At 40.6% G+C, this 12721-nt stretch overlaps 1 protein-coding gene across 1 annotated transcript; it reads right to left on the reverse strand.

The window, feature by feature from the left end:
* Nucleotides 1-58: 58 nt before the first annotated feature.
* Nucleotides 59-12084, reverse strand: USP1 (ubiquitin specific peptidase 1). The gene is made up of 9 exons (XM_088522417.1): nucleotides 11921-12084; nucleotides 11529-11743; nucleotides 10362-10485; nucleotides 9895-10002; nucleotides 9206-9366; nucleotides 7967-8682; nucleotides 7531-7701; nucleotides 6199-6400; nucleotides 59-1675 (listed from the first exon to the last, which is right to left on the reverse strand). Exons 2-9 carry the CDS (start codon nucleotides 11696-11698, stop codon nucleotides 943-945), a joined length of 2385 nt encoding a protein of 794 aa, XP_088378543.1. The 5' UTR covers nucleotides 11699-11743; nucleotides 11921-12084; the 3' UTR covers nucleotides 59-942.
* Nucleotides 12085-12721: the final 637 nt, after the last annotated feature.

The raw sequence follows: 12721 nt of genomic DNA on the forward strand, positions 1-12721 counted from the left end.
TTTACTTCCAGCTTTTTTTCTCTCCAAACACAAAAGTCTGATCTAGTCATCTCAGACATTTAGTGCGTATCATAAAATTTTTTATTTCATATATACATTCTTAACAAAGCATCAAGCCAAATGCTTTCATTTTCCCACATTTCAGTGAGTTCTAAATACAAGTTAACTGTTATAAGATCACCACTAAATTCCAAATCCACCCAAACAGATATGCAAAGTAGAGGGCTTTACTCTTAGAAGTACAAAATATTTTAATTACACTACAGGCTCCCCCCTGTTTGGGAGTATTAGTCACATCTATTTACACTTTGTCCATTTAACACCTAGTCAACAAGCTGTAAATTTGACCATCCAAACATTGCTGTTAAGTTCAATTCCTCCCAACACACTAAACCAGGTTACAAGACCCTTTTCTTGTGCTTTTGAGTTGCACTGAGCACTACAGAACTGGGTAAGGAGAATAGCATCAGTCAACCATGTAGATTAACCAAAGACTAGATATGAAGTATTACTTCCCAAGTTACAAAAATACACAACTTCTGGATGAAATTCGCTAGTTAATATACATTTACTCCAGAATAAGAATACAAATAACTTTTATATATAAAAAAGCTAATAATACAAGAGGCATGTCTGAGAACTAGAGTTGTGTTAAAACCACTACTGTGTATCGTCGGCCTCGGCGTCATTTAGGATCTATACAAATTTGTATTTCTAAAAGGTAATATCACTATTATGCAGCATAAGAGTTATTATGTGAGTTAAAGTTCTATGACATGGTTTGTTAATTTAAGTTGAGCCACTTAACACCGAACAAAAAGACCAGGAACATTATGGTCCAGTAGCTTCAAAAACAAACAGCCGTTTCTTCAACATAGTCTTGATGCAAATCAGACCAATAGGTATATGCTAATCCCTAATATTTACAGTCAAAATACAGTATCACTCTACCATTTTCTTATAAAACAGCAGGTAAGGAGTTGATGTAGATGATGATGTTGGAGAAAGAGAATTCAGAAAGTCTTTTTCTTCTGTAACCTTCACTTCAGAATCATCAAAAAGCAGCCACTTTCCTTCGTACTCTTTCAGGCTCTGCAGTACATACAAAGCTTTGTTTTCTAGTCCACTGAAAGCAACACCATTTTGATCGCTGTGTTCTGAACTGAATTCCACATTTCCATTTGTACTGCTAGACTCAGAATTTCTGTTTTCACTAACTATATTGAGAAACTTGTCAGGATTAGCTGGTTTGTTATTGTACAGGTCACAGTCAGGCTTGCTCTTCTGTCCCCCAAGAAGTCCAACAGCTTCCATGTTCTTTTTATTCAAAACTTTACCAGGCTGTGCATTTCCATTGACTCTAAAAGAGACTTCACCATCATCATAGTCTTCAGCAACAGTTCTTGCTTCCTCCTCATTCAGCGGTTCTGGTTTAATCATTTCGTACATTTGGTCAGTGATAAAGTTTCCCTTATCTAATTCTAGACTATTAATATCTGTAATTTTGACAGAAGCTGTGTAATGTCCACTACTAATTGTAATGCCACTGTGCATTACCACCGCAAATAATCCATAGGTGTCATTAGTTGGTTTTGTGCTCCATTCTTCTAGTGACAGCTTGAGAGGCGTCAGTAAGGGAGTGTTTATCTTGGACAGCCCACCGTAACAGTCAAACCTTGGGGAGAAAAATAAAGTTAGACCTTGTGCTGCATTACCTTACAGTATTGCTTCAGCTGGCCCATATTGTGTCTACTAAAAAGACATAGGAGGTCTGAACATAGGAAGTTGCTCACTTTCCAGCTTCCTTATCGTGAGAATCCATCTCAGGCTTCCTTCTTTACTAAAGCTTTTTTTCCAAGTTTGTATCCTGGTCAGTCTTACAGCCTAATTGGTGCATATGTTAACTAATTAACACATTTAACAGTCTCCTTTTTTTTCTGAAACATCAGCTAAAGTTTTAAATAGTGATTAAAAAAAAGTTATCTTTCACTTCCTACTTTCCACATTTGGAAAGTCTTCAACATGCAAAGTTCAGAAGGAGCAGGTTTTTTTCCTCAAAATCTTTGAAAGTTTATTAAATAAGGAATATAAATCTCTTTCCAAATAACTTTAATGTTATCACTTTAAAAATGTGGAGCTTTGCTGTGGCAATTTTTCCTTGCACCATCATAATGCACGGTAGTGTATTTCTAACACTATGCAAAGGGTAGTTTAGTTATTAATATTCTTTGCTTATTACTAGGGATTCTCTATTATCTGTCCTATATTTTACAACTTCTTTACACAATTATTTAGCTGGCTGACTTTGGAAGAGCATCTAGTATTCCAGAAATGTTTTGTATTTTACCCATAGCACCACATTCACAATGCAAAATTTTTAAATCCTTTCATTATAGAAAACATCTTCTAAAAAGTTAGAAAATATAAACACTGGAGCTTAATCAGCTGCTTTACATTATTGTATATTAGTTTCCTTGAACACAATCTAATTAACCTCTCTGTTTTATTTAATGATACTTTGTACGTCCTATAGACTTCAGTGATGTTTGAGTCCTGCTCATCTATTAGGATGTTGTTGGGGAAAACAGGGAAACAGGGACAAACCCTGTAAAACTTAGGGCACAAAGAGCTAATTATTATTATTCAACTTCTCTTTTATCATAACAAAGGACCATAGCTATTTTTTAATCTGAGGAAAATGTATATAGACCATAACAATGTAGGCATAATTGTAGTAGTAGTATTTCTTTTCTGAGTTTAGTTTCTAGTCTGCTGTGCTTTTAAACATGTAACTTAATGTTCACAGCCATAAGCCTTACAAATACGTTTACACACGCACAGATTTCCTTAGTCACACAAGTGTAACTGAAATCTTATTTAGACCTAGGCTTACCATAAACATTTGACTAAACCAAAAGAAACAGAAAAGAGCATATTATCAGAAACACAGTAAGTTTTAATGTTCTGAAAATCCCTGTTACTAGCCAGCAGCAGAGATGTTCAGAAGAGAGTCAAGAAACAAACTGTTCACTGATATTCTAGATCAGAAACCCAGTTCCACCCAAGTACACTGTGACAATCATATAAATATAAAACATTAAAAACAGGCTCTACCTTTCTTCTGAACGAGATCCAGCATCAGAAAGATTTGGAGAGGAGGAAATTAGAGAGGAAATCTTTTCCTATTAGCTTTTTGTTCTTCTTAATGATAAGAATCTGAAGACAGAAAAATTGCATGCCAAGTACTCTGCCTCCTCTGACTGATGCACAGTAGTTCATACACAGCAAAGTTGCTTTCTGCCACTACATCTGCTGAGGTCAGACATTAGTGGGACTTTACCCACTGTACTGAATTAACACCTCAGCTTAATTCTTCAAGGGTCTAAAATAGTTTATTTTACTGCAGCTCTTCTAACAGTGAAGGGTGCCAGTACTCCAAATGAAAAGGATTTCTAATGGCTTAAGCACTACTTTCACTAGTTATCAAATGTGTTTCAAAATCTCCAGTAAATCTTTAAAAACACACACACAGCTCCCTTTATCTGCTTTCATTTCACAAGTCAAAAATCTAGTTTTCTCAGCAATAATGGCTGGTAAATTTCTATTAAAGAAATGCTTAGTTAGGGGTCATCAAGTTACACATTTGCTCTTAGTAGTTTCTGCGCACCTGTCTCTACTAACAGAACCTGGCCTTCCTACAACCACTTTGCAAGCCAGCAAAGCTCCATTAATCGCCAAAGTCTACACTCCTTTTTCTGCTTCATTTCTCATCAGTTTTGATAGTATTCTTATTGGAAACACAGGTGTCAGAAAACTCAGGAAAGCACAACTGAGAAGCAGCCAAGGTTGCATTATTTGTCTTGCAGTTACGAGAACCAGGAGAGAAAGATTCTTAGTTTAAGGGAGAGCAAAAGAGTATTATTACTTTTAGGGAGAACAAAATATTGCAGTCGCATCTATGAGGAGACTAGTATTTTTCCCATAAATGTAGTTTACCTAAGGAAATAGTTATATATAGTTAAATATAGTCAACTGGGGGAAGCTCCCTCAGAGCTCAGCTCAGTAAACACTGTAGGACTGAGAAACTCCAGTGTCGGGAGTAACCCACTGTTCTGGTTCACCCCTCTTGGCTCTTCCCATCTGATTTGCAGGCTGTGTTTATTAATCCCACTGTAGCTGCTTAGGAGTAACGTGGGTTTGTCTGACATAAAACTGCCCAAGCCAAAAACTGGAAACAATCTTTTAAACAGTTCTAACTACGTCCCTGACTCCGGTACTGTTTGGTTTTTCCACTCTTACTTCCTTACTCTCTGGCTGCTAGCACTTGGCAGAAAACACATGACGTGATTCAAAGAGCAAGGAAAACTACAACGAGGAGACCAGGTTCAATGTGACCTAGGTATAGGTCTGAATACTCTGGATCAAAGATTTGGAAGTTTACCAGGACAAGAGAGGTGAGTAATTTGGGAAATGTCCAGTTAACTTACAAGCTGCAAATACTTCCTCACAGAAACAAGGATGGAGCAAATGTAGGAAGAAGCTGAAGATCTGTAATGTTCAGGTTTCCTCTTAGGTGGATATCAGGCTGTTTTTTTGGATAGCCCGTAACACCAGGATTCCATCTCCTGTCAAGGACTACTCAGTAATAGCCTAACGATTGTTTTTAGCTGGCTGACTTTTCTCTGCCTTGTCATAACAGAATCATGATGATGTTATGACACCGTCTCTTCTTGCGTGAGGAAGTGCTGTTAGCAAGCGTTACACACATGTTCCCTCTCTGTTTTGTCAGGCAGTATCTGCTTTGAGGAGTATCTAGACCAGGCTCAGTGAGAATTCCACTTTTTAAAATCTTAGCAAGCTATCCTTAAAGAAGTCTCAATATAATCCTTGAAAACATAGGTTATTACAAAAAAAAAAAAACAGGTTATCAGGGATATATAGGCACTCTTATTAACTACAGCTGTTAGCAGCATTTGTTTACAGAGAGCATCCTCTGACAAATCATCTGTCAACTTTTGGTTTTTATTTCTATAGTGCCAAAGGGCCTATAATTTTTGAATATATAAACTAGACTTGAGTGAAGACCTCATGCGATAGACTTAAGATGGCTTCGAAAGTCTAAAGTCTACTAAATACAAGGTACAGGAAATTCGGTGCATATATAAGGCTGAGTCTGTGGCTAAATGCCTTAGTGCAGATCACTAAAGAGCTCTGTCATTTCTCAGAAGGGCTTCTAGTCATCAGAACATCCTCAGTTCGCGTGAGGTTCTGAAGTACAGGACTGGCTGTTGACACAGCAAAGTTGACAGATACAGAAGTTATTTTCAGTGAATGACAGAAGTTGAAAATACAGAATCTACAGATGCTACTAAAACTGTACTCTCAAAACGCAGTTATTTTCTGAAGGATGCAGGGGACATTTATGGTGTAACAAGCTTATCCTGATAAGGCCTAATGTCGTTTTAAATTATTTCTCTACTGAGATTCAATAGAATCTATGGCAAAACACTGTGCTTAAATTATCACAGTGGTGTTCTATTTGTGTACAGTACTGTGAGATTAAAGGGTATGTCTGGGGCTTTTTATGAAATAAATACCTTTATTCATACTTGGGAGTTCAGGGGAAAAAACATGATCACTTTAAAAAAAAAAGATTTCTACAATATATAACATCAATGTGTCATTGCTAAGTAGCTAGGTATTAATGACATTGATATTGTTGTATTTCAAAGGAATGGATCCTTTTTTTTTCTGTAATGTTATATCTTTAAAATATTTACCACCTTTTTTTTTCCCCGAATATTCCCATTCAATTAGACTAAAGTACTACTAGCTCTAATCATGAAATTGAGTTTTGTCCTCATCACTTCTGCATAACTACTTAAACATACCTCTAAACCTGTGCAGGCAGGTGATATTAAAAGTAAACAGTAAACAAAGTTTTACGAAACATTGGGATTGTTACGAAATATTGGAAACACAGTTAGATTAAAAAAAAAAAAAAAGCCTCCTGAAATTTCAGCCGCTGTCTTTAATAATGAAGAGCCTTCATGAAATTAAGGGCTGTGTCCCACTGATTTAAGTTGAATCTAGAAGTCTGTTCTCATTTTTAGGAAATATAAAATATTTGCATCTCTTCTGCTAGATTTCTCCTTCAACAGCACACTGTTCATAGTATAGCATATCTGTAATACTCACTCTAAGCCACTAGCAGCAAAGCACTTCAAATGAATTGTTATAACTTCAGGCATTTTATCAAATAAAAGGCTGCGTTCTGCTTCTGTGTAATGATGGCAGTTTTCACAGAAATATTTATCCTCTCCCACAATCCTTTCCACTGATGCAAACTGGGAAATTGCCCATTTTAGAGTCTTCACTTCTGTTTTTGGCTCTGGAGAAACTATAAAAGAGAATCATTACATTCACAGATACTTATTTACATTCCCAGTGCAAACCCCACCAGAATTAAATAGGCACATGGACACATACACAGTTTTGACATGTTCAAGAACTAGCAATTATACTGTAAAGAATACTCAGTATGTATGAAATAGAAAATTTATTTAAATATTTGAACATTTCAGGAGATTGTAAGAATATCACTAACAGATTTTTAATCAAATTTCTCAATCTCGTTTAAAATATTCAGTCTTTAGGAAGAAGGTTACCTTCATAGGTACCTGTCTGAATTCTGTTGACATACCTAGGAATTGGATACATGTATTTAAGACCAGAATTTGACTCGAGACAAACTTCCAGAATTATCAGAAAGTTCTTTTTCACTTGTTTTGTTTCACCCTCACTGACAGCTCTGCACTGTTAATGATAGTATCAGTGTTTTACACACACTGAAGTCCCTCAGCAAAACAGGAAGGGCAAAACAGTAAAACCTGCTCCAAATTAAGATGATGGGAGCTAAAATTAGTTTAAAACTCTACATTTTAAAATGTATTGTCACTCATTTGCTTATTGCAGAATTGTTGTTAAAAATCAGCTGCTGCATCTACTTTTGAAAGTAATTATGAACTAAGTGTATGCATATCACTAACATATGTGAAAGATATCAAAGGAATTAAGAGTTAATATTTACAAACAAAATATTTGGAGTTAAGATACTGATAGTAAAGAAATACTCAGGAAAAAATGATGAATTCATACGCGAAAAAAATCTGGTTTATTTTTTAAAAAAGTTGCAGATATTTTTTCTGCTTTTTCTTTTGTTTATAAAAATTTCCCATTATCAGACCCAAGTCTAAGAAAATATCTCTTTATAAGCAGAAGAGCATGCACGTAGAAGTTTGCAAGTGGTCTATGTTATGGGCTAAAATCTGAAGTAGCATTAATATGCCTGGATCCATCTACATTATCAGTGCTCTGTTTCCAAAGTCTAAAGTTAATCAGGACAAGATAAGAGACCAACCTCTAATTTGAAGCACTGCAGACAGGAGCACAAATGAATATGGCACTGCCCTTCATCAGTGGCTGTCTGAAGCAGACACTCAGAGCGCAACCTTCTCCATCATTACTTACTTTCAGAACTCTCCTCGGTTTTGGAAAGTTCATCTTCTTGCACTGGGACGCTGATGTCCTGGAAGTCTTCCCTTCTTTCAGTGAAGCACTCGCACTCCAAGCATCTTGTTCTCAGTACTAACTGGCCCTGGAACAGTTTCTCCACTAGTTCGAAAACAGCCAGCTCTGGACCTAGAGAAAATAGATGCCAGCTTACTCAAGATATGTCTTATGCAAAAGGTAATACAAAAACTAGGTAAAGTTTATATTAAACAGTTCAAGAATAAATATAAATATATATAAAAACACGCACAGAATAAGTTCTTCAATATTTTTCAATTCCTAAAAATAAGATTTGGTATTTGGGAAGCTCTTTGCTATGCAGTCTGAAGACTGACTTCCCACGCAGTAATTTTCTAACCCTACTGAATTTTAGACCATACAGATGTTCACCAACCTTCCTTATTTGGTTCTTTCTCAGTTGCTTTTTCATTATGGCTTTCCACAGGAGACACTGGTTCACTACATTCTTCTTTAGTATCGTTACCATTTTCACACTTTACAGATGACTCTTCTAGCTCACAGCCATCACATTCTTTCACTGGGTCTTTGGATCCCAAGTTGGTAGTTAACTTTCCCAGACTATAGAATTTGGACAGAATGCTAGGCTGTTTGCATGACGATTTCAACCAGTTTAATCTAAGCCGTGACTTTTTCTGCGTTGGCTTCGCGCTCTCGTTTTCAGTGGAACACTTGGCAATGGCATCAGTTTGATTTTCTAGCTTTTCTCCTGTTGCTTTCCTCTTTGACCTGGTTTGTCTTTGATTTTCTTCAGCATTTTGCTCTTTTGATACTTTGGATTTTTTCTTTGCGTTGCCGCCTTCAGCATCACTTTTTCTTTTCCCATTTCCTTTCAGTAGTTTATCTTCAGATCTCTCTCCAACCTGGCTACTTGGTACACTATCCTCCTCCTCAGCAGGACTGCTAGTTCCATTGCTCTCAATGTTTTGATTAAGTTTTTCCTCCAGTTTAGCTGTAGGCTCTTCCACAGGCAGTTTTTTCAGTTCTTCCTTCTTCAGTATCTGACATGTTTCTTGAATGTTCCCTAGAATACACTGCAAAACTTCTTGGGCATCATGCTGCAAGTAGCCTTCATACATAGGGTTGAGCTCTCTATTAAAAATAAAAGTAAATGAACTATGAAGACTAGTTATTCTTTGCTAACCAATCAATATGACTTGAGATATATATTAAGGAAGTTTGCATTTAAGAACAAAAAGGAAGTCTAAAGCAAACAAACAAAAACACCCAGGGAGGCTTTCCTAACAGGTAGTTACGGCCTGATGCAGAAGAGAACACCAGCCCCTCCAATTGCAGCCTTTTAATGATCCTTCTCAGGTTTCCTAGAACACTTACGTACTTCCAGGTAAATACTTTCTTAAATTAATTGATGTATTCAAATTATGTTCTTAAAAAAATCAAGATTTACTTCCAAATTTATTATGTCAAAGAGGTATCAAATAACACAAAGCTGCTCTCAGAAACATAGAAAAACTTATTTCCTTAAATGTTATCCCAAAAATAAGACTATTGCCTCCACTAAGTCTCTAACACTGTACTGGATAGTTACAATGCCCTCAAAACTTTAGATGAAAGTTCTGACTTTAAGGCGAAACGTCTTGAAGGAAATATGTACCTAAGGGTATTTAGTAGCCTCCGTGGCTGAGTAGCAAGTTCATCTGTGTATTTTTCTGGATTTAAGAGAAAGCTGGCTTGAAGCTGTTCAACTGAAAGAATCAATGAGTGCAAACTGCAGATTAATTCATAACTTGCCAGTGGATCTTCTTTGCAACTTCCCTGTAGAAGACAATGTTAAAAAAAATGGTAACAATATGAACTTTTTCTCCTGGCCTCACTTTGCTGATTTTCTAACTGACGTTTGCAGAATTTATCAGTTATGGGAAATAAGTGATTCTCAGTCAGTATATTGCTTTTTTGCCAGTAAAAGACAAATACATAAGCCAAGCAGACTGTTCATTTTAAAAATCCCAAACAACCATCTTTGGCCAGACTCCAATTTCCATCCACTTAAAAGAATATTGCAATTATCTTTGTATGAGAAATATGGTAAGATATGTTTCTTCTTTTAATTTCTATTAAACTTAAGACTTCTGCCTTGAAGCTTTACAGGAACTATGCAGAACAGCATCAAATTTGAATACAAGTCCAAAACAAGTCAGTAATATGTTTACATTAAATGGCCCTACGGAAAGCTGCACTGCAAATCTTCTTACATAAATAAAAGAAATCATAGATTAAGTCGTGTTATACTCCTGGCATATAGTGTCATTTGTAGGTAAAAGAATATACAGTAAGAAATGTTACCTTTTCTGATTTTTGCTCTCCTTCATCTTTCAAAGATTCTTTCTTCTTTGTAATGATATTATATAAATGCTTTACTCCAGTTTTAAAACCAGGACAGAAATATAACACCTGACAACAAAAGTTTGAAACAAGATAATAGTTGATAACAAAGTTATTCAAAAATACATACCCACACTTAAGATCAAATTAGGTTTATATCTCCCAAGGCTGCTGCACAGCACGCAAAGATAGAGAATTGCTAATGGCAGGGAGGTGGCCAGAGTGTGTAACCTGACAGATGGCTCAACCAAAGCCATCTATGGTGCACGTTATTTCCTGCAGTATCATCTTTTCTTTTCCCTCTATAATTACACTCCCTCTACACAATATCTAGACAGCTTCTAGATGTCATCATACTAGGAATCTCACCTGCTTGTGCTTACTCAGAACATAAATTATGTTTCCAAAGCCCCTGAGCGTGGCCTTACCTGAAGAATGCTGTTAAGGTAGCAAGTGTTCCCTAGATTGTTCAACCCCACAAAAGGCAACATAGTGTCCTTCTTCTCGCAGCTAACAAGGGACGGAGGCTGTGGTGCAGGAACAACCTGATCACTGTTCAACAGAGAAAAGAGTATGAGAGAATTTGTGAAAGTTACTCCTCCTAGCACACGTGCACTTATCTCTCCTGGCCATCTACCATGTCGGAACTGGCTGCAACTAATGACTAAATAAACATTCATCAAAGCCATGTTAAACTGTTTCTGAAAGTCTCACTGCAGTTACAATCAAATGAAAACACTTCTTTCTAGCAACATGCACAGAAATAGACAGGTTTACAAGTAGGCAAATCTGCCACTATTTCCAATATATATTTTTGAACAAGATCAGGATACTGTCTTAAGGAACAAAAAAAATACTTCTCTTTAGGATGCTAGAACATGTGCTAGAATGTATTTTCCTATTACTGTCTCTGCTCCAGATTCATAAATAAATGCTTAAAAGCATACTGAAAGTGTAAATACAGTTTAGAAAGTGAACACAGTGCACTGTAAGTATTAATGCACTATTATTATATAATGGGAACAAATCTTCAATGTGTCTATAATTTACCATGATTAAACAATTTCTCTTTTCCCATTAAAATTTTCTCACTATCTGCAATGAAGTGAGCCAACAGACTTGCAGGAGTCTTGAAATACCCTAATGAACATTAGTAAGCAGCATGAATAATGCTTTTTGTAGCGAAAAGTTTAAAATGTATTTCTCAACAAAACAAGTTTTATAGGGAAAAATAAACTTTTTTTTTACGCTTTAAGTTGTTCATTGAAATTACAACCATTTAATAATGTGAAATAACAGTAACTTCCACAACTTCCTAAGAAGTTTTGCCACCTAAACACCCACAGCGAGATAGGTTTATTCGCTTGTTTTCTCAAAGGACTCCAATACCAGTCACTTCGGTTAGATCATCGAGGGCCAAGGGTTTATTTAATACACGTTGAAAAACATATAGAAGCAAAAGCTGCGGCTTAACGGGAGGGCAGCAGAGCCAGCGCTCGTCCCGTTTATCCAGCCCAACTCTGTGGGTCGGGGGACGGTTTCTCGCACCGATCTGCAGCGCGACCGGCCGCGCCGGCACGCGGGCTCTTACGCACATTTCAGGGCCTCGGTACTCGGGGCCCTTTTGTTCATTCTCCGGCGCCTCCGCGAAGTCCAGCGCTCTCTTCGCCTCCTTCTTCTGGAAGAGCTTCAGCGAGAGCCTGTTCTTCTTGGAGGGGCTCCCGCGCGCGGCCGCGCTGCCCTCGCTCGGCAGCACCCCGGGCATTTTCCCTCACGAGGCAGCGCGCGGGCGCCGGAGCCGCGGCGGCACCTGTCAACACCGCGGCCGTTAGCGGCGGGCAGCGACCCCTTCCCGCCCGCTCTCCCCGCCACCGCCGCGGGCCGCCTCCCCTTCCCCGCCCGCGCTCCGCCGAGGGGCCCCGGCCGCCGCGCGGCCCAGGAGGGGGCTGAGGGAGGGGGGCTAAGGGGGGGCCCGGCGCCTCCTCACCCGCTACATCCCCGCGCGGCCCCGTCCGCCGCCGCCGCCGCGCGGGGGGCGCCGCCCGCGCCCGGCACCCGCTCGCCGGTTGCTATGGAGACCGCGGGGCGCCCCGGCGCCGCGCTCCCCACAACCGGGAAACTTGGCGCGTTTTCCGCGGCGCCAGGACCCCCCGCCCTCAGCCCTCCTGGCGCCCAGGCGCTCGCGGGCGCCCGCCACGAACGCCGGAGCGGAAGCGGCCGCCGACGCCCGCCGGGACGCCGGGGCCATGGCGAGCGGCAGCGCCGCGCGCCCCTGCGGCGGGAGGCAGCCGCGCCGGAGCTCGGCGCGGGCCGCGCGGCAGGCGCCGGGGCGGCGGCGTCGCTCCCGCAGGCAGGCAGCGCGGCGGGCAGCCCGCGGGGTCCTGCCTGAGCGCGCGCGGGCGCTCCTAACGGCCGGACCGAAGGGCCCGCGCTGGCGAGGCGGAGCGGGAGGGGCGGGGCGGGGCGGCGAGAAGGCGGCCGGGCGGAACCGCCCCGCGGGGCGACTCCCCCGCCCTCCCCGGCGGGGCGGGGAGTGGTCCCGCCCTAACCCCGCCCCTTGTCGCCTCCGCCAATCAGGCGAGCGGCGCGCGGCCAATCGCGGTGCGGCGGGGGCGGGACGTGGCTCTCGCGCCGTTCAAACGGCCGCGAAGCGAGGGAGGGGGCGTGGCGTGCGCCCCTTCGCGGAGCGGCGGGGAAACCCCGTGCCGGGCAGCCCCGCCCTCCCCGGGGCTTCCCGCCACCGCGGGAGGGGGCTGCGCCCGCCGTGACGTCGGCGCCCGGAGGGGAG

This window comes from Tinamus guttatus, unplaced genomic scaffold (assembly GCF_059628265.1).
Source record: "Tinamus guttatus ecotype Peru unplaced genomic scaffold, ASM5962826v1 Tinamus_guttatus_pri_ptg000153l, whole genome shotgun sequence".
In the NCBI taxonomy this organism is placed as follows: Eukaryota; Metazoa; Chordata; class Aves; order Tinamiformes; family Tinamidae; genus Tinamus; species Tinamus guttatus.

Excerpts from the sequence above, each read along its gene's own strand:
- USP1 (XM_088522417.1), bottom strand. The coding sequence starts at position 11,698 with ATGCCCGGGGTGCTGCCGAGCGAGGGCAGCGCGGCCGCGCGCGGGAGC. Across the intron at positions 9,367-9,894 it reads GAGAGCAAAAATCAGAAAAG|GGAAGTTGCAAAGAAGATCC; the intron begins GTAACATTTCTT and ends TGTCTTCTACAG. Across the intron at positions 1,676-6,198 it reads TTTGCTGCTAGTGGCTTAGA|GTTTGACTGTTACGGTGGGC; the intron begins GTGAGTATTACA and ends TTTCTCCCCAAG.